The sequence below is a fragment of the Numenius arquata genome, chromosome 2 (genome assembly GCF_964106895.1).
Source record: "Numenius arquata chromosome 2, bNumArq3.hap1.1, whole genome shotgun sequence".
NCBI lineage: Eukaryota > Metazoa > Chordata > Aves > Charadriiformes > Scolopacidae > Numenius > Numenius arquata.
In genome coordinates, this window is record NC_133577.1 from 25,025,572 (window position 1) to 25,047,389 (window position 21,818).

A 21,818-nucleotide genomic window follows, 5' to 3' on the forward strand; every position below is an offset into this window, starting at 1 on the left:
CTGCTGAACAGTTCCTGTGGAAATTACCATCTGATTTCAAGCTCACTGGAGAGCTTACGATACACTATGTTCTTGAAGACCTAGGAACAGAGATGTGATTGTGTTACTTTTCTGCAGAGCAGTACAGAGTTTATAACATGATGGTAAGTTCAGTTGGGAAACCTGTAGAATTCTGGGAGATTTGAGTCTTGGAGTTTATCCTTGAGAAGCTGTCTAGAGACTGTAGTGTTAATCTGTATTCATAAAATACCATAATTTAATTTTGAACAGTGATTGAAAGCCTATGGTAGGTTAAATGCTGGTTTAGGCGATTATTAGTCTATTAGTAGGTAAGAAAAATCTAGATTTTTGGTTGAGTCTGGACGCTGGTGCAGTAAAGGTATTATTTGGGTGAGACAAAAGGCTGAGGGACCTGTAATGGGGAAGACCCATACCAGCTTTAGAATAGACAGTGGGATTTCTGAACCCAACATATTTCTGCTTTGCAAATATTGTTACTGCATACCTGAAAGACATGTGCTCTGCATGTGGTCATCATCAATGATGGCAACTTGCTACTTCTGCCAGATACTCTGTTATGGCAGCTAGCAAAGATCTGTGTAGTAGGTATGGAGGCTGTTCAACATCAGTTGGAGTATCAAGTCCACATCCTGGACACTGTGTTATGGAATTTGTTTCATTTTGATAGTTTTATTGTGCTGAAAGTACAAACCCAAGCAGATAAGCTCCAAATAAGTTACAGACAGGCAGCAGGTTGACTTTAAAACAACATTGAGATTGTAAAGTATAGCACTGAAAAGTTATGCAATGCCAGGATTAAGACTGGCATCTCTGATCTGTTGGGATTTTTTCTATACATTTGATGTAATTGAATCCTTGAATATCCATTGGCAGGGTACTTTCTCTGCATGGTCAAAACTTCATTTTATTGTTTGCTATGGATGGTTCTGGGGTTCAACACCATAGCTTATGGAATTGTAAATGTCAGGACCCTTGCCTTAAATTGTGAATTGAAGGATGCAGCAAGCAATCTAGGGAAGTGAAGGAAAGAAGAGAATTGCAGAGATATACTCTCTGTTTCTCTGCTGTGGTGGTCATGTGTTGTATTAGGTCATTTAAACTATACTTTTTAAAGGCATGATTCTCTGGTGACTCAGCTTGAGACATCTGATTGTAATTGGAGCTGCAACTGGAGTCGAATGGATCAAAATAAGAGGTGCTCTGAAGAGAGATGTCAGCAATCTATTTTTGTTCTGTGTCCTATCTATAAAATGGAACACTAATTTAGTTGCTACCATTGTGTGTGAAAGTAAGTTCATTTACATGTACAAAGCACACAGTTACAAGAAGTGCTTTGTTGATGGCAGATCTAACTGGCAGTTACCTTCTTCCTTTTTGCCTACCCTGAATGATGTGTTTCCCTCAAAAAGTAATATTCCTGCATCGCTGTTCTGGTTGAATTGCTTATTGTCCCTAACTGATATCTGTGTAGTGATCCCAGAGGAAACCTAACAAAATTAAGGCCCGCTGGGCAGAAATGGGACTGGAGGTGTACTGGAGATTGTAATCATTCAGCCTGGTCTGCCGTTGGCTAAGTTATGTAGCTGCAGTAAGGGAAGTATAAGAGGTGAAGTGGTGGTTTGTTCACTGAATATCCTTTGTTGTATGTGCTGGTGCAGTGGAAACATGGCTTTTGTGAGATCTCTTACTTTATATGTCATTAGCTGTTAAGGGAGCCTTCCAAATGAGCTGATGTGCTATTGCTTGTACTGCTGTACAGCTAGAAGATGTGCAGGCAGGAAGACAGAAGAATTCTGCACGTCATCGGGAATCTACCCCCTTCTGACCTCCATTGCCATTTTTGTCTTTAGCATGTTAATAATTTTATCCAGAAGGTGCTAATGTTGGTCACAATGTACAGAAGCAGAGACCATTACTAGTATATAAACACCATTACTGTCCAGTAGTTTAAAATAAAGTTTTGATAAAAGTGTCTAAATATTACTTGAAAAATTATTTCCTGATAGGATAAACAGTATACTTCAAAGAAGCTGCTTATTTATAGAACACCTGGTTTCATAATCATACATAAGATTATGTTGTTTGGTACTAAGAGTGTGTCAATGGAACTGACCGACAGTGTGGGACAAAGGATTTTGCATGGAGGCGATACATAATATGCCTTGAGGTGAGAGTTTCTGAGACAATAATGTCACTGAACTAGCTGGAGCATGCACACACACACGTGTGAAGAATTCTGAGATGAGAAAGCATCTGTAACATCCACTGTAAAGACCTGCAACACTGGCAGAAGATAAGGAGTAACACAGTAAGAGAAGAGGATCCATTGAATGCTTAGGCAGGAAGTGAGCCTTTCAGGGAAAGATCGTTTCAGATTTGCTTGGATCATGAACACTTGGTTCAAGAATATATTTTGGGAACTCCCTGAAGTGCCTTACAAAATCAATTACTTAATAACTTGATTTTTTTGATCTGATGTCAGTTTTAGGAAGCTAGTTGCCTACAAGAAATAATTAAGTGGGGAGTTGCCCGTGAAATACAGATTAATGTCAATTCCCAATATTCAAACTTTGTGAAAAATCCCATTGGGTATAGAAGGAAGGACACCAGTGTAGACCCCCACAGCATTTAATAATCAGTTCTTCAGTGTTTGCTATGGTCTAAGACCCCAAACAGCTGACCATTCTGTGCCATTTATGTATGTCTCTGAGGCAAATATGCTGTTATTCTTTAGCTAGCTAGCTTTATTTCTAATGTCTGTTGAAGAGTACCCAGGTCTTACTTTACTTATGCAGTCAATAGGAACAATTTATGTATGAAAAAACCAAGAGAATGTTTGATACTGTTATTTTATACTGTAATGAGATTTTTAATTAACCCCAAATAAAAGCCTCTCTCTTTCCTGGTTTTAGCATCTCTCTTATGGCAATGGAAGCTTACATGTTGATGCAGCCTTCCAGCAAACCCTCTGGAGTGTAGCACCAATCAGTTCAGGAAGTGAAGTTGCCCAAGGTAGGATTGACTCAACTTTAATTATTGAAAGACTGAATGTAAATGAAATATGTGAAAAATCAAATTATTCTGCCAAGTGTGGAAGTGGGTTTCTCTTGTGTAAACATTCAATCCAATAAATGAATACACAAATATTCTGAAAACAGATGGAAAGCTATACTGAAAGTAACACTAATAGTTCTCTGCATATTTTTTTCTGGATACTGAACAGCTCATTCAAATACCATTTTGCTAAAGATACGATAACATTCATAATTGTTTTTTTTAAAAAAAGGCTTTTGGTCCAAGTTGAAAATATTCTCTCAGATTATTCTGATGTGTGCAGTCATGGTTACATGTTCCTGAGACTGAGTAAAAAATAGGCAAGAGAACTGGAAGAAGGATGTGAAATCCTAGGAGTTAAGACTGGGAATGGTTTTGTGGAAAGCATGTGATTGGGAAGAAAAACAAAAGGAGAGGAAAGACAGAAAGAGACAGGCTAGAATAACTTTGAAATGTCTTTATTTCATTTGGAAATTAGGAAGGGTTTTTTTTAATGCAACTTCTTACATGAAAGGACTGGGATCCCTGAATTTATGGCATGCTGGTTCCACAGAGAAAAATAAAACAGCTGTCTTTTTCAGAAAAGTCTGTCACAGTGTAAAGCCTAATGATTTCTAGTTTCCTACAGAATAATTATTTTAAGTAGGTATTGTAAAAGGACCTTAAGAAAGTTAAAGCTGCAGGTCCTTTCTTTCTTACTCCCTAATTTTTGGGTGCTATTTTTTGAAAAGGCAATACACTGAAATTTCACATCGGTTCTTTTTATCTGGCATATTTTAAAAAAGAGTTGTGGAATGCTCTTGCAGCTTTGCTCATTTGGATTTCAGGGACAGCATTGCCAACACCTCCTTTCTGGATATGCACTGTGATTTTAGACTGTGAGAATCATTCTGCATATTCAGATTCTCTGACATGGTTTCTAGAGCAATATGTTACCAAAAAAATGCTAGTGTGTTACTTAACAGTGTCCTAAACTTTATGGAGAAAGCCTTTCTGTTCATGAGAGGAGAAAACTCTCTCCTCTCCAACCTGTTGCCTTTACCTGTAAACTCTATTCTCCTTGTCCTCCAACTGCTGGCAATGCTAGTGTGGAATTCATGTTAATAATCTCAGTCTAGTTTATTAGCTGAGACTCAGATTTGTGCTGCTTCACATCTCTCTGGTGAACCTCACTAGTGAGACCTGCTTGGCTGTTTGGGAAGCAGAAGTCCACAACGATAGGGTATAGTGATGTTCTTCCCAAAGGAAATCATGTGAAAAATTATGTAACATGATTTTAGCAGCTGTGCATTTCTCGGCATATTTGCTTAGGAACAAAATATAAACACTTGTTTAGCTTGTCAGACTTAAAAAATACCACTGAATTGCACTATCTACTATGTTCAGTTATTAGATTATAATACAATGTTTGTAGGATAACATAAAATTAAATTTCTTTTTAATGTCACATCTCTGATGCAAAGAGGATGATGGAAAAGCAATGACTTTTTCAATATCTTTACTGATTAGATTTATGACCTTAATTTCAGCTTTCTGGCTGCAATGTCCTGGTTCTTCAAGGATTGCAGTGCTACATGTATGCTCTGTACATCAGTTTGTGAACATGCATACCTGTAGCTGTACACTGCAGAGTCAAGCGTTTGGCTTTGGACCTGCATGTGCATCATAGTGTAGGCAGTGTAGGAGTTTCCCTTTGAAGTCCAAATAAATAGTGTTTGTAAGTTGGGAGTCTTAAGTCAAGCAGAGCTTTGAGTGGATCTTCCCAGAAGTTTTTTCTCCCAGAAAACTTCCAAAGACACCAAAAAGGATTTTAAAGTTAAATAAATAAATAAATACATAAATCTTTCTTTTATTAGTATGTAAACTGGAATCCTTAACTTAGATCAAACCCAAAAGTGAGTAGGTAAAATGGAAGAGTCTCCAACTTTTTCTGTTGTAATCTGGGAGGGAAATACTTGCTTCCTTGTTTCTGTTGGATCAGTCTTTTTCCAAGTTGCACTAACTCTGTAGAATCCCCAGTCTGTGACTCTCTTTCTCCTGATCCACCCTTTCCTACTTGCTGACTTGGAGCTTTTCTCACTTGGCAATGTTCAGCTGGCTCTCCAGGCTATGAGATATCTTCTTTTTCTGACTCTCTTTCTAAAGTAACATAAAATACCAACAGAAAAAAAAAAAAAAAAAAAAGAAATAAAACTGATAGTATTTATTGACAGTTTGAACTATAGTTTTACATGTTGCTGTGTTCAGACAAATGCACTTGATTTTCTCTCTTTATTCAAGGATACCTGATAGGAGGGGATGTTCTGAGGTTATTGCATGGCCACATGGATGAATGTTTGACAGTGCCTTCGGGTGAACACGGAGAAGAGCAAAGAAGGTAGGTTTCCAGTTGATAATAAAATAATAACGAATGTTGCTGAATCAGTGTTACTTGATAGTACGGATTTTTGAAGGATATTGTGATGAGATGTATTACTCATAAGAATATTGTTGAGATGAACTTTGGACATGAGCCTCTTGCATTTTCTTTTCAGTATTGTTCAAGTCTGATTTCACTTACCAGGTGTTAAAGCAATAGTGATTTTTGATAAATTATTGTTGTCTTTCCTGACTTAAAAACACTGTGAATGAAATGTGTTGGTTTCTTTATTGCTGTTTTTTTTTTCTGTAACCACAAAAAATTCCCTAGGACAGGTTATGTTAAGATTACTGTCCAGTCCTTCAAGACTACTGATCTGGGTATTGAATCTCAGGTAAACCTGTCATGGTAATATAGAACTTAATTTATGGTTGTTTTCTTGACTAACGGAATCCTAGAATGGAAGTAGAGAAGTAATGAAAGCTCAGTATGTGCCTCTCTCAGTTAACTAATAAATCCAAATGGTGAGACTGACACTGAAAGTGGCATGTCTCAGTGGAGTTATTACATGGGTGAATCAAAGTCATAATGATTTGCTCTAATAAAATATACCCTAGGTTTCTTTTCAGTAGGCAGTGTCATATAATTCATTCCTACCTTCAGCCTGAAGATTGCTAAATGATAATGTTGATTTTGGAATAGTTTGTTTAATGCAGTATATTGGGTAGCTTCATTTCCATGACAAAGAAAATGCTATTCATTCATTCCCAGATGAGTTTTCTTGTTTGGCAAATAAAAACTTTTTTGTTTTTTTTTCTATTTTGTTCTTATTTGTAAAGATAAGAACAAGACACTGGAAGCTCTCATAAAATATAGCAAAGTTCCTTTAAAAAAAGTGTAATTGCAGTGTAATTGCACATTTATATGATGATCAAGGACTTCAGTAATGAACTTTAATGGTTAAGAACACACTAAAACTCTGTCTCTTTTCAACCAGACTAACATTATATATAAACTGCAATAAAGGAGTGTGAAGTTGCAAGTTAAGGAAAAATGCATTTGATCTGCTTGTGCACTCGTATGCTGCATCTTTGTGTCCCATAGGCAGAATAGGGTTCATTTCTTAAGCTGCACACCAGTGCCTTAAGCAGACCAGATTGTTATTCTTCTTTCTGCAGTGTCTGCCTTTTGCCGTCTCCGCCCAGTATCCCAAAAGAAGCAGAGCTAGTAGACAGCAAATAGCACCTGTGTCTTTGTCTTTATTACTGATAGCAATACTAAATAACGTTGCTTCTCAGTGCTTCGTGACAACCAGATTTGATCTTCTGAAATTTTGTTGTTGTTCAGGAACTTTCTTTAAGAAACAAACAGAATAAAAATAATTTATTTTTTCATATTTCCTTTTATGAAATTCTTCTATTGCTTTTCTGATTATTTTTTTAAATTATTTTTATGTATAAACCTGTAATATAATCTATGATTGCATTTAATTTTATGGAGTTAGATATAATTGCTCTGTCACACACTTTCTCCACTTAAATTATTAATAAATTTAGTTATTGCTTAAAACCTTTATATTTCTATCTCTAATTAGGACTGTTGCCTATTCAAAATAGTATCTAAAAGGATAAGTTGTGACTCCTTTCAGTTTTCAGTATGTATGCATACTTTATTTTGATGGGTGGTATTTAACTTCTGGTAGAATTATATTAAAAAATAAGGGTAATTTTGGCAGGTCGGAAATTATAAATTATTTAATCTTTTATTTAAATTTAAGTTCCATAACTTTTGCACGTAAGGCATGATAAAGTATGATATCTTTGGAGTTTAATAATTCCATATTATCCTTTCATTGCCTTCTGAAATAGTCTGGTGATAGTTGTGATTGTACTTGGTTTGTTTTGTTCTAGCATATGCCTGAAGAGCAGCTCTGCTCTGCAGAATGGCAGCATAAAGGAACACTGAGACGTTCCATCTCTGTTGTGACTCACTAATTCCTCTATCTCACTTTTATTTTTCTTCAAAGGCCTCCTCTTTATGCCTCTTCAAATAAATAAAAGATCAGACAGTCCTAAAAATAACAGTTTTATTCTGTAATGTCACCTGGTATCTAATCCTGGAAATGAATAAATTGTTTTGATGTGAAGGATCCTGCTAGGCAGTTTCTAAAAATAACTTCTGTTTTTCTCTATTCTCAGAGCATTGATACAGTTACGTAAATTTGAGTATAAAAGTGTTTCAAAGATTACCAGTAGTTCAAAATAAAGCACATGTTCTCAAGCTGTTCATACTGTTGTGGAACAGCATTTAGCACAGTGGAGACCTACCCTTCAGTGTCAGTGCAGATACTGTATTCATGATTACAGTACCTAACAAAGCTTCCTCCCAGTCAAGGTCATCCAAGTCTGTGCTGCAAGAGGCCTAGCACAGAGGCAGAAATTGTCGTAGAAAAAGCTTATAAAATTCTCTTCTGCATCTCATATTTTTTTTCTGAATGTGTACTGTGTTTCTTTGCTAAGTTGTTGAGCTTGAGTGTCCCTCCATGTAGTCCTTAAATTGTGCTACTGCAACCATTAGAAGGTTGGGTGGAATTGTTGTATTTTTAGAAGAAGGACTTTTGTATCGAGTGGTGAAATGTGATTGCACAATGAACAGTGAGAAAAGAGCAATGTTCAGGGCCAACTTTTGACACTAGTATTAACTAGCATTTGACACAGGTATTTGGCCAAGGTGAGAGACTAGTTAGGAGGAGGATGTTGTTCCTTCCCTCCCTCCAAGAACTGAGATCCAGAAAGCTCCTTTGGCCTGTACTAGGTAGCTGTAGTGATGGTTCTTGCACGTGCAGTTGACCCTGTGCTGTCTCCTCAGTACGTGGCTGTGGCCCCTCAGTTCTGGAAGGAGCAGGAGCTGCCATTGGGCTGTAGGCTCCATGTGAGAGCAGAGGCTGCTCTCTTGTCTCCTCTCTCCTGCAGGCAGTGGTGTCCTGTCTCAGTAGAATGTACCTTCTGCCCTGGCATCAGCAGATGCAGGCATGCCATAGGGGTAAGCGCAGAGGCAAAGTGCCAGGGCTACCTATAGCCAAGGATGTTGTCTCTTGGTGCATTGAAATTCCCAGTGAGGATGGTGCCTGGAAGAGCCATCTGCTCTGCTGCTGCTGCTATCCAGCTGAACTTGTTCAAAATTGGTGAGAAATCTTGAGTTGTCTCTGATAATGCTGCCTTTTATGTATTGATACTTGGCTCCTGATGGAATGCCAGTGAACTGTTATTCGAAGATTACAACTCTGAACTATAAATAGTTTAAGATGACTTTGAGTACGTGTGTAGTGGGAGACTCAGAGGACTGATTTAAACAGATTCTTGCAGTAGTAACTCCAGAAAAATTGTAAAATAGGATTTTATTGCCTGAACTAATTCTCCCCACCCTCCCTTCCCACCTTCCCCCCCCCCCCCCCCCCTCAAAAAAACCCCAAACATCTAGCTGGAATCAGATACCTTAAAATAAGTTTTAATAGTTGTAGTGGATTATTTACCACACAGAAGTCTCGAGGCTGGGGGGCTCCTATCTGCTCAGAAATGTACATTTCCAGTTTAAAGTAGATTCTCCCTGAAGCTGCTAGACTTAGTTTGCTTTCTAATTAAAAACTATTTCAGTTGAAAGCAGAGCAAATAGAGATGTTTGTGGCAATATGTTGGTTTACTTGATATTACGCTAGAAAAAAAGTAGTGGTATTGTTTTTAAAACACCACAGGCAGACTGGGCATGACCCTGGTACTTTTCACTCACTCTCACCCAGATGAAGAACAAAAAAGGAACAGGAAAAAAGCTAAGTATGTGCAATTTCACTCAATTAAATATGACTTACTGCACATTCTAGTTAGGTACGTTGCTGGATTAAGAACAGTGTTTAAAGCCTTGTTCATAGAATCCTTAAACTGTGTTTTTACCCTTATTTCATAATTATAGTATTGAGTCTTCACTTGTGACTTTATAATATCACAGGAATGAATAAATTTATTCTAATAATGGTGGAAGTTGCTATTTAGAGCAGGTATACATTGAAAGTGTTTACCATTGTTTCACTCTTTTTAATTAAAAAAATGTGCAAGAAATGTTCATAATAAATTCAGGTTGGTTGTGCAGCAGAGATTTTAAAAGCTTTGTAATAAGCTGATTTTTTTCCCCATCGCAACTGAATCAGTCAACAGCCCCTCCTTTTTTTACTGTTCAGTTAAGACGAATTATTATACGTTTTTGACATTGTTGTATTATGTGTATCATTTTTATTTTCCTGTAAAAATGTCAGCTAATTATTAATACAGTGGTTTACATGACTGTAAAGTTTTTGTTTACTTTGTTTTGGATTATTTTTACTTAAGAGTCCCCAAAAATGAATGGCAGTGGATGTATATAATCAAAATGATTTTTTTTCTGTCTCTTATTTTTTTTTTTTTTTTTTTTTTATTTATTCAATTGGGTTGTGATGCTTGCTCTTTATCATACGCCCATCATTCCTATTCTTTTAGACCTTAAAGTCCACACAGGAGTAGGGCTGTGAGTATTTGGGTATTCATAGTTCTCTGTGTAGGAGGGGGCCATGAATGTGTTCCCATTGCAACTAATTGGCATTTTGATTTACAATATGTACTTTAAAGTGCTGACTGCAGTGCAATTTGGACCCTTCAGAAATATATTATTACAGAAAGAAATTACCTGTGAGAGAGAGCAAAGTGCTCCTGGCTTTTGCAAAGTATCCTTTGAGGTGGAACGGACTCCAAGTTATCAAACCGTCCATCCAGAATCAGCCTTCGGGAGGCAATGTATGTGTGTAGCCTCATTTCCAGAAGCAGTTTTGTCATTCCTGCCTTTGAGAGTTTCTTTGGGTTAAACATATTACATTACAGGTTTTGTAAATTATATGGAACGTTTTGTGTTAGTCTCGGAAATGAATAGAGAGGGTTGTAAAGTGGTGAATGTGACTTAGCCAATCCCAACTCCTTTTCACTTTCCTTTCCATGCTATTCTCTTTAGAAGGGTAAAATGCACTCTTTGGTATGGCATTAAAAACTGGTGAGGTCTGTTGTACCCCAGAAAGGCCGGGATCTGGCACGTGTGAAGGATGATTTGTGACTGAAAGGTGAATTGGGGAAGTTTTCTCCCAGCGGGCTGATTGCGCTGTCCGTGGTGCTGCAATGACCGCTCCCGCGCTCTCAAGAAAACGGGGTGGCCAGTTCCAACTCCAGTCACTGTTTATATTAAGGGGAATTAAATAGATTAACGACGTAGGCAGGGAAAGAATGATGTTTTAAATTTAATTTACAGTCATAGGTCAGACCAAAAATGACTTCATTACACCAACTAATTAAGTAGATTAAGGTTTATAGGAAGGATGAACTGAAAATTCGCAAAGGTTCTGAATTCCTTATAGATACTTTCATTCGAAACAAAAGTGTTTCAAACTCTTATTCCATATATGCAGACTATGCAAATAAAGTGTTTTGTAAGAACAGAAAAAAATTTCAGGAATTAATGTTATGGGTATTGTTCAGAAGATATAAGGTATCTCGAGCTTTCTAGGGGAAGACTATAACTCATTATATCCCTCTCTGCTATTATTTTTAATTTCCTCATAAATTTACATTATTTATAATTTCATAATAATTCATAGTAATTCACAGGTTTTCTTGACTGTTTGGCAAGAAATGTGCATCTTCTGTGCACTTCGCAACTTGACATTTTACTTTTTCCATCCTGTCAATGTAAATCTGTAGTAAATCTTTGATAGAGAATTTTTCTAGGTTATTCATGTGTCATTAAAAGCAATGTTTCATTTGGCCTAGTAATATCAGTATCTGCTATGGCTTACCACTGTCAGTTTCAGGAAGAATTAAAATGTTATGAAATAGACTTTCTTTTCAGCACTAAACAGTTGTTGAGACTATGTAAAAAGAGGTGCATCCTATCAAATAATGATTTTATTTAGAGCAAGTTCTAAGAAAGTTGGTTTGAGCGATCTCAGAACGATTTACTACATTTATTTTAATGAAATGAGTTAAAAATTAACTTTGGATTTCTTAGAATAAAAAAGTATGATGTGGTCTAGGTTATGAATTTATTCAGCTCCTCTGGGACAATGTCTGGAATGCATGAAGTTATGGTAAAGGCAAGGTGACTTACCCTTCAATGAAGAAGAGATATCTTTTATTCCAAGCTACCTGTTCTTTACCATCTATTCTGTAGAGAAGACAATATCTAGCTAAAGGCACAAGAGCTTACACCCTATTCTAGTGCTTTATGCCCACTTGGTTGTTTGTAGCATGTATCTTCTTTCCTGCCCATACAAAGTCTTGCTGCTCCATCCTTGACCTCTGTCCTGGTTTGAGGGCCCAAACCATGACAGCCCCAATCTCTGAGCTTCTCCTTTTGCTTCCATGTAAGGATCCTTGATTTCTAGCCCTGCAGCTCTTTTTGTGTACCCCTCCAGATTGCTGTCACTTATTCTTTTGCTGAGGCTTTACTGCTGCCTTTTTGACTTATATCTCTCAAGTGCTACCACTGTCTTTCTACCTTCACTCACTCTGTTGCTACTGTACCCATTCATTTATATGGAATCCAAGAGACAATCCCAGCATCCTTTTTATTTCCTTTGGTAAACAAATTGCATGTTTTTATTTAGGATTTCTTCCTTTCTATCTCTTTCCCATTTTCTCATTTTATATGACCATTCCAAGATCGATAGCTCACCTTTTGAAAAAACAGAGAAAGGAAATAATGGATGGACATAACAAAAAACTGCTTCACCCATGAGAAGCCATACCTTCAAGTTCACAATGGGAGGCTTTTTAGATTTTTAAAGTTACACTGATGCAACTGCTATGTGTAATCCAAAGCTAACTTCAAAAGGACACTCAGACTGAAAAACTGGTGACAGTTTACAGGTTTCCACTGTGAGAAAGAACCTCATCACTGAAAAGTGACAAGGTACCAACTTAAAAATCAAATATTCTGATTAACTTAAGGCTTTGCTTTGACCTGATTTCTCATATATTTAATGATTTGAAAATTGCTGAACAAAATTATTAAATTTTGTATTATGAGAGTACCAGAATTCCAAATACATTTTTGTCAGTGAGGTTCATATTGAAGTAAGCCAGGATGTAATCAGAATGTTTCGACTTTAAAAAGCAACAACCCACCAACAACCACCCCTCCCTGAGGCCCCCAAACAAACACCCCACCCTCCCACCCCCCAACCCTAACAAACCAACCAGAGTGACATCTGATCTGTTATTGTTTAGAAGTTATGGTATAAACCCAGTCTGTTAGTTGCAGAACAAAAATTTGAGCACATGCCTGAAGAGAAGAGGGAACGTCTGAACGGAGAAGCAGCTGAATGCAACTGTTTAGCATTTACATTTTACTATACTGATGAACGTCAATATCAATAAAAAGTAAGGCTTACTTTGAATTTCATTCCCTTTTGTGAGAGAGATAGGAGAGACTTACTAATACCTGACAGCTGCTCCCAGCACCACAGCCATTGCAGCAAATGACTAAGATAATATGTGGAGCAAGTATTGGTTATAAGGTCAAGGGGAGGATTTTGTATATGTTTATATATGCATTTATAACACCTGTTTGGTACATGGAACGTGTGTCAGTGTTGCTATTTATACATGGGTCATGAATATTCAGTGTGAGTGGTTCTGTAATTGTAGTGAGGAATATTTATTTTGTGTTTTGACTCATTTTTCCTTCTGTATTATTTGTCTTCATTCATTTGCAATGTCTGGGAGTGTTTGTTTCCTTAATGCTTTTTAGCATATTCCAAGATTAATTTTAACACACCTGTAGTTTCATGTATTATTAACAGTACTGAGAAGTATATTCTAACTCATTATTTCTTTTGGTTTTCAACCATCTCCTTCAATTTTTTTGGTTTTCCTCTGGGCTAAGCGTTCAGTCCCTCTGTATTATATCCACGGAAGGACTTTGGAAGCTAAAGCCTAGTAAGTACTAGGTACCCAAATCCAAAATTGCGGTCCTCAAAAAATTGCTTCTAGTGAACAATGGCAAATGCCTACAATTTTGTTATTATTACTCCCTGAAGTTATGCCTCTGGCTATTTTTGGCAGTGCCTGATCTTGGCTGAAGATCACAACATTTACTCAATCCATAAGCCCTTCCATGATCCACAAAACTCTTCCATTTTTTGGCAGTGTTCCCTGACATGCTTGATCTAAATAAACATAGTGACAGCACTCCTTTGCATAAGTGACTCCTTTATTCATTTTTCTAAAGGAAAGGCCTAGTTTTTTTAAATTTTGGCAGTGTCTTAGGGCAGAAATAAAGATGCAGGCACGAAGCAGTCCAAAGAACAGCTGCCTAAATCTAGAGTGGCAGTGCTTGATACTCACTGCATTCCTCAGTGTTTACTTTGACGAGAAGCCAGGCTACCTACTCAGGGCTTTTGGTGACCATAAATCTAAACCATTTCATGGATCCAGTATAGATCACTTATCTGTCTGTAGAATAATGGGGAAAAAAAAGAACCCAACCATTTTTAGGCTTAATTAACTGTTTTTCAGAAGCACCTAGATTTCTGGATATGTGCAGGAGCTAGAGGGGTCATTACATATTAGAATTTGGAAATAGGAAGCTGTTAACATATGAGATGCATGAAGACTGTATCAGTGTGGTTGTGAAACTTCAGGTGCTATGACAATAAAATGCCAAATAAGTGAATTTTAATAATTCAATGTAGTAAGTTGCATGGTTATTTTTATAGTATAAGCACTGAGAGAAGAAGCTACATTTCTTGTGAGATGTATGCAGTGATCACAAGTCTTTATCGTCGTTTGATATTTGGGGTTATTTCCAATCTAGAAATATTGTAATTATCAGGCTATTGATTTTTTTTTTTAATCTCTTTTTCCTGGATTCTCTATCCTTGAAAGATGAAGAAAGATGTCTAAGCAAACACTGTATAAATTTTGTTGTTATGAATATCACAATAATGGATACTATTGACAATTAAAACAAAATTTGATAACTAAGTCTGAAGGTTTAATTGATAAGAGCTGCTTTTGAATCAGATAACCTTTGAATCTGACAGTTGCAGTAATTGTTTTGTGAGTCTTAAAATGGGAGTTGCAGTTAAATGAACAAACAAATAAAATGATTTTTTCCAACAGAGCTGAGCATTTAGTCTGTGCCTTTGCTTGGTTTTCAGAACTGTCCATTATGAAGGTGGCCCTGTGTCAATTCATGCTCGTTCCCTTTGGCGACTAGAGACTCTAAGAGTTGCGTAAGTAAAATATCTCTCAGAAAAAGTCCATTTGGCAGGGAACTTCTTGTATAGTAAGTGTTCCTATAAAATGAGATTGATAACTGTAAAACCAAACTGATAATACTAAATTCGTCTTCAAAAAGTGCTCTATATCACTTTCATGAAAAATTAAACAACTTCCTGTAGAGAGTGCATGTTAACACACATGCTGTGTGTGTTTTGATTATTTTTTTGAAGTTGTTATAGCTGTTAGTGAATTCACAATTTACATTTTTAACACATACATGCAATATAATCAGAACTGTTTTCCTTAAAAATAATAATTCGTGTGTGCCACCCCATAACTTGTTTAAGACATTTGGAAGTCTTGAAAGGCAAAAATTTATGGAAAAAATGCTACCTTGCATTGTTGGAGGTGTTGGAATGATAGTAATGAATTTTGCCTTGTTTGTTAAGGTAATTGCAGGGCAAAATTGCACTTAAATTGTTTTATGATATGTGCCTGTGATCAAATTTCCAATGACTAATAAATGATTGCTTTTTAGATATTAAATCAGGGCAGCTTAGGGAAAGGTTATGCTCTAATGATGGTGTTTTCTGTGTGTGAATTTTATTTAATAGGATGATGTTAAATGTCACTGATAGGGCAGTGACATTTTTGCTCTAGACTAAAATTGACCTTGAGAGTGCTTAAGTGACAAAAATGAAACTGTGGAAGGCTCTCTGGCTTTTTATTTTCCTCATTGCATGTATTAATAAGCAGTGGTAATGGAGCAATGTCCGGTTTGAGAAATTACAGGTTTCTCTTATGACTGTCATATATCTCACTTTGACAGGCATTGTATACAAACTTCTGAAGTGTAAACATTTGAACATACATGACTGAGAAATTAAGAACTGTCAAAGCAACTAAGCAAAGGCAGCAATAATCTTTTTTTTTTTAAGGAACATGACTTTCTTATAAGGAAAAAACACCCAAATAAAATCCGAAGAATAACTCTCTCTCCTGCAAGTCCTTCACCTGCCAATTTTCCTGTATGATACTCTAATAGCTATATACAATCATTGCTGAATTGCAGGCACATTAATATTCATGCAAATGCTTTAGTTTGTAACTTAGTATATGCATGTCTGAAGTCCTCCGTCAGTTCTAGTCCTTCCCAGAAAGGCTGCAGATACTAATTCTGTTCATTTTATATGATTCTGAAGGAATCGTTGTTTCTGAACTCTCCTTATTAGTGGAGAACTCTCATAACAATTGCCTGCATGCGCAGACTGTCTCTTGGGATGACCTGCCATGGGACACTAGATACTGTTGCTCAGTGTCACTTTCTTTCCCAAAAGGTGACAGGGATCATATTCTCACGTTGCAGAAAAGAATCTTTAGTAGTCAGAAATGGCTTCACAAGATACTTTCTGCTCAAAAGGAGGCTTTTCTTGTAAGTGCACGAGTTGTCCTTTTTCCTATCCTGAAGGCATGAACTAGGGGCATGGCTTGGTTGCCCTACATTTATTATTTTCTTTTTCGTATGCTCCATAGCTATTTAGTCCAAGATAAATTGGATCAGGCTAGGGAAAAGGCAGCTCCCCAGCATGGCCCATAATACGAAAGGTGCAGAGCGGATGTGTTTTACCAGACCCAGCAATACAATAGCTGAGATTCATCACCTGACATTTTACTTAATTGAGAAGCAGTTGTGCTACAACACTGGTACTTAGATGGGCTTTTGTGGAGTATACTGACTTTGCTGTGCAGAAGACAGAAAAAAAGAAATGCATTTCTAAGACATAAAGCTTCCATATTTTCTTCCTCCTGAAAGCCCTCAACTTAAACAGAAGAGACTATTTAGTTTACAAAAGAAGATAGTTGAGAGAAAAACCTCTTCATTCTTTTGGACTCTTTAAAACCAATAACTGAAAAGGTTTAGAAGTTTAATTAGTGAAGTGTAATAAATCCTGTTACAAAACAGAAGCAAGGAATTGCTCTTGCATTTTAAAAACTCCTGCACTTTAAAAATGGCTGCCAAATTGTTTTTGCATACTTTGCATACAGTACGGCCAACTGTTAAGAAGACATGCTTAAACAAATGGATATTTGTATTGAATAGGTAAGTGCTTTAATCTGCTACATGTGTGTGTCAGGGAAAATGAAAATTACCTAAACCTGTGTAAGTGCTAATTTAAGGGATTTTCAAACTAATACATGAATATATGCAAAACATATGCATAGCAGCTTTTTATGTTTTTAAATACTGTACCTGGAATTAGTTTAAATGCAAGCAAGAAGATGCAGTAATACAAAATTCTGATATAAGAGTAAAATTATAATCAGGTTAAGTTCATAAGGATGTCTTTGTATATTTCACTGATATTATGTGAACATTTGTTGATAATTTAAAGCTATTTCAAGCCACAGTAAGCATAGAGAATTACTAGTATTTGTGGAAACAGAACCTTGGCAGTGTGTCATAACTCCATTATGATGGGCATTTTGCAAACACTAAATAAATATATGATTTCTCTCCAAAAAGCGGTGTGTGATTATATCTTCAAAAGTTTACACTTTAGATGTATGACTGAAGAAAGTTTTGTGAAGATCCAGGAAAACATCCTAGCTGTGGCGGTTTTCCGATGTAAAGAATATTCAAGAAGCCTTCTGAAAAGGCTTTGTGAAATGCATCCTCCTTAGCAACCCCTACACAAATTTATCTTCAGGAGTTAATCAGGAAGAGAAGAGCTGACTTTGCAGTTTAAGGCAAAAAGTTAGAAACCTGCAACCTGTATTTCAACTTGAGGAGTTTTTGGGGAGCTTAGATAGAAAATTTTTGCCTGCCTTCCTTCATTTCCTCCTATAGGATATGAAGAATCTGGGCCAGTCTTTGCTTAATAATATTTGAAATTTATTTTTGGAGGATTTTTATATTTATTCATTTAGTTGTTTTTGTCTTTTTTTTTTTTTTTTCCCCATGCTATTTAATGTGTACCTAAAGTATGCTTACTGGTGAAAGGAGAGTGCTCTGGGAGAGTGAACAAACCTGGCTGCTGGTAGATGAGATGTTGGAGAGGGAACTGGCAAATCTAAGCTCTTTGTGCACAGCATAAGCCTTCTTTTCTGTAGGCAGTCTGTATCTTCTCTCGAGAGGAATTCAGTCTGAACCAAGGTAGCCTGTGCAAAGGTTAAGATTATTTATTAGAATGGTTTTATAGGAGATAACAAAGTAGCCATTTTCTTGCTGATAATCCAACATTTAGAATTTTATCCTTTTACTGACTAGTTGGCAGTGTGATGTACTTGAAATTTTTTTTTGCCAGTAGTTAAAATCTATGTTTTGTTTTAAAAAACCAAATGTTTCCTATGAACTTTCTTAGGTGGAGTGGCAGCCACATTAGATGGGGACAGCCATTCAGACTAAGACATATAACAACAGGAAAATATTTAAGTCTCCTGGATGACAAGAGTCTTCTTCTTACAGACAAAGAGAAAGCGGATGTAAAATCTACAGCATTCTGTTTTCGGTCTTCCAAGGTATGGAATCAGGATTTTTTTCAACAGATACTTTACTGTAGTTAATTTAAAGTTACCATAGTTTGAATTTTCCTTTGACACCTTCAATAAGGGGTCAATAAGTTAGTCAGCACATGACAGATATAATGTTACTGATATTTAAATACAGATTTTCAAAGAAATTGGAAATTTTGAAAATCCTATTTGATGTTAATTTTATGGATATCAACATCCATTTTAACTAAAGACTTATTTAGAAGGAATTATGGAGAGGTGGGGAAATGGTTTGCACTTCATTGCTGAGGATGAATCCAGTCTCCTGCTTAGGACTTATTAAGGGACTATCATGTTTTACTTAATTAGGATAGAGGCATTAAAAATTTTTAGGTGCCTCCTTTCTCTGGAAAAGAATGTTAAATAAATATTTCAAAATTATAGCAGTCCTAGAAAGGCTTCTGTAGAGAAGATAAGCGGCTTTAGAGGGTCTCTTTTCCTCTGAGCATGTACAGACAAACCATCCAACCTTTCACTTGTGTTTTTGCATGTAGTTAGCACAAAAGAACTATTCCTGGATAAGAGGTAGCCCCTAGTCTTCTCTCTTGAATACAGAGTTGGGAGTATGTCAAGTGGCTAGATCTTTCTTATAGGAATTTCAGTCCTTTTTTGCCACAGTCATAATTCTTCCTTCCACTACCTGAAAAGTAGTGGAAGAAAGAATTATGAAGATCCCCCTTGTGCTATAGATAAGTTAGCTCTAAGTACGCAAAACCAGGTATTGGGGAAGAGTACCCGTATTTGCAGTGTTAGAGACTCAGTTCCTTCAGGCATGTGAGTTGATGATAATTTCAATTTCCAAATGAAAAGAAGTTTCCATGTTTACAGAGAAATATTGAAAATGTATCCCCCGTAAATCTGAAGATTCAGATAGAAATGTAAATGCTCAATATTTATTGTTGTTTTCAACCTTATTATTTGCAAGGGCTTTACCCATCACTTTAAACACACTAGCTTGCCACTACTGCATTTAAAAAATAAGCTGAAGAGAATTGAAAAACTGAAGTTTTTTTTATAAATTGTCATATATGAACCAGAATACTTTTCTCAGATGCTCAAAGTAATACAAAGTAAAACAAAAACTTTTTTTTTTTTCCCCCAAAACACAACATTCTGGTACAGAAATTTGAAAATTAGATCAAAATCTTCTTATGTGTTAAAATTCTATTAATATATCAGCAAAATAAAGAAATGTGAAAATTTAAAAATATCACAAGACAAACAGCACTCAGAAGATATGGGTATTCTGAAGAGCTAACACTCTTTTCATTTCTTTTCTGGGAATTGGGATTTATCCTCTGGTTATTATATATTGCTCTAATAATTATCATTAAATGAGAATTGTATTAGCCTTTCAGGCATTTGAAATTCAGAAAATCCTTGTTTTCTCTCTTGTAGTCTTACTTCACTCAGCACAGGATGTCCACAGATACCTACAATTTATTCCCCAAACATGTGATTAGGTTCTGTGGGTCTTTCTCTCTTGCATTTGCTAAATATTGTTTCTTTTTGATAAATTAGCTTAATATCACTTTTCCACTGAAATAAGGTAATTTTACTACTTTAGAAATGTTTATATATTCTGTACAAAGTCTGCTTTTCCTGTCCCCAGTCTTTTCCAGTGGACAGAAATACACCAATTTTAATCAAATTTTATGGCCTGTATTTTTATATCTTCACCTGTTTCTTAATAAAATTTCATAGGAAATATATTAATGTCAGCTTAAAAAGCAGTCCTGAATTACCTTCTTCCAGTCATTGAGATCTACTAGATTGTGATTCCTGAAAGTGTGTCAGGATTCCTGAAAGAATCCTGATTGTGATTCCTACAGGTGTAGGTTGGGTCAGATGACAGGAGATAAAATTGAAAGGACAAGCCTTAATCATGGGAATCAATTTCAGAATGTTATAAAGAATTAAACAGAAAAATACAGAGTGAAATAACTTAAGATGAGTTTCCATAGGATAATTTTTTTTCAACATTAAGATAAAACCATATAAAATTATTATATCCATTTAACCCGCAACAAATGTGGAAAGATTGGCTTGTATTCTTGTACTCATGGAATAAAAACTGTTTATAAGGAGCACATCTTTCTGGAGAAAATCTGGCACGTTTTTAATTTTCCATGCATTCTTGTTGCTTTGTATTACTGAGGTAGCTTACAGATTGTTGCAAAAACCAGTTGTTTCTGTTTATTCCAGTATAGTGAATCAAGATCTTTGATCTTTTATTAGAAACAGTTGTGGTCTGAGAATGGGCCTAGACTGCAAATACAACTGAAGCTTTGAACTGTAAATATGTGGTAGGAAGAATTAGCAGATGGTTGCGTAGTGACAGGTTGTGGTAAGAGTGTAGCGGGCTGGAAACTTCTCCTAATGTCTATACCGATATGCAATTATTAAATGGTGACATGGTGGTTTCTGATGTTTCTCAGATCCTGATTTTCAGATAAACTATTATACAGTAGATAATAAGATTGATACATTATATGTACTTTCTCAACTACCTGCTATTTATTGGCAGGAATCCAGCACTCCGTTCAAACTTTCCCCTTTATAAACAATTTGTGGTTCCTGCTCACTCCCCCAAAAAGCTCAATGTCTTGAAGCTCCCAAGTGAATGCTGTAATGCCTGCTGCCCCCACACCATCCCCTACCTTTCCATTTCTCCCCTATATTTAATACAATTGACGACATACTATATACTTCCCTGGCTGCTCTATTTATTTTGCGGGAAAGAGCTCAACTGAACGTGATTGAATTCAATCTGGGCTCTAAACCTACATAGCTGCAGACAAAAATCTCGTTTAGCAAATTGTTGGCACTGCGATTTTTATGCTAAGTAAATTTAATGTTAATTCTAATTGGAATGAAGATTTCAATATCAAATCTCTTTCTCTTAGAGTCAGTAGGTTTTAAAAAATCTATGGATTAATATTTTAAATTAATAATCCCTCACATTACTGATAGTTCTTTATGAGAAAATTTGTGAATTCATGTTTTCATATCTTAAGAAATCAGTTGCGAGGAGGAAGACTGAAAAAAAGAAAAACTTACAATGTAGAAGCACAGTATGTTCACACAGGGTCACAGTAATTCTAGTTATGAAAAGAATTCGAAAGACTGGAGCTTGAAATCAGACTGTCATTTCTTCATATGATAGCAGGACCTAATTTATTTTTTCCTGTATCATCATTTGTGTGCAATGTCCTATTATAAGTAGCTTTTCAATTTCCATCTGTTATTACATTCAGTTTATTTGTGCTAGCTTTTGAAAGAATTGAATACAACATTTAGAGAAATAATATGAACAAAATAATAAACTAATAATGAAATAGCACACAATAACTCAGTAATTGGCATCAGATGGATTAATAAATCAATTATTAACATGTATCAAAGGACAAGATTTTAATAAGAATTTCAGTACTTAAGGAATCAGGCATTTACAAGATAGTGAAATTAAAATCAGTATCCAGAAAAAATTTAATAATCTGAATTGATGAATATATCTGGAAGCTTAATGTTATGAA

At 35.9% G+C, this 21,818-nt stretch overlaps 1 protein-coding gene across 1 annotated transcript in view; it reads left to right on the forward strand.

Annotated features, from left to right (window-relative positions):
- The window catches only part of RYR2 (ryanodine receptor 2), a 440,097-nt gene that overhangs the window by 190,480 nt on the left and 227,799 nt on the right, over positions 1-21,818 (forward strand). The window contains exons 9-12 of the mRNA XM_074144589.1: positions 2,934-3,033; positions 5,356-5,452; positions 14,667-14,741; positions 18,093-18,249. Of these exons, the coding sequence (XP_074000690.1) occupies positions 2,934-3,033; positions 5,356-5,452; positions 14,667-14,741; positions 18,093-18,249 (429 nt within the window). The remainder of the gene's footprint in view (positions 1-2,933; positions 3,034-5,355; positions 5,453-14,666; positions 14,742-18,092; positions 18,250-21,818) is intronic.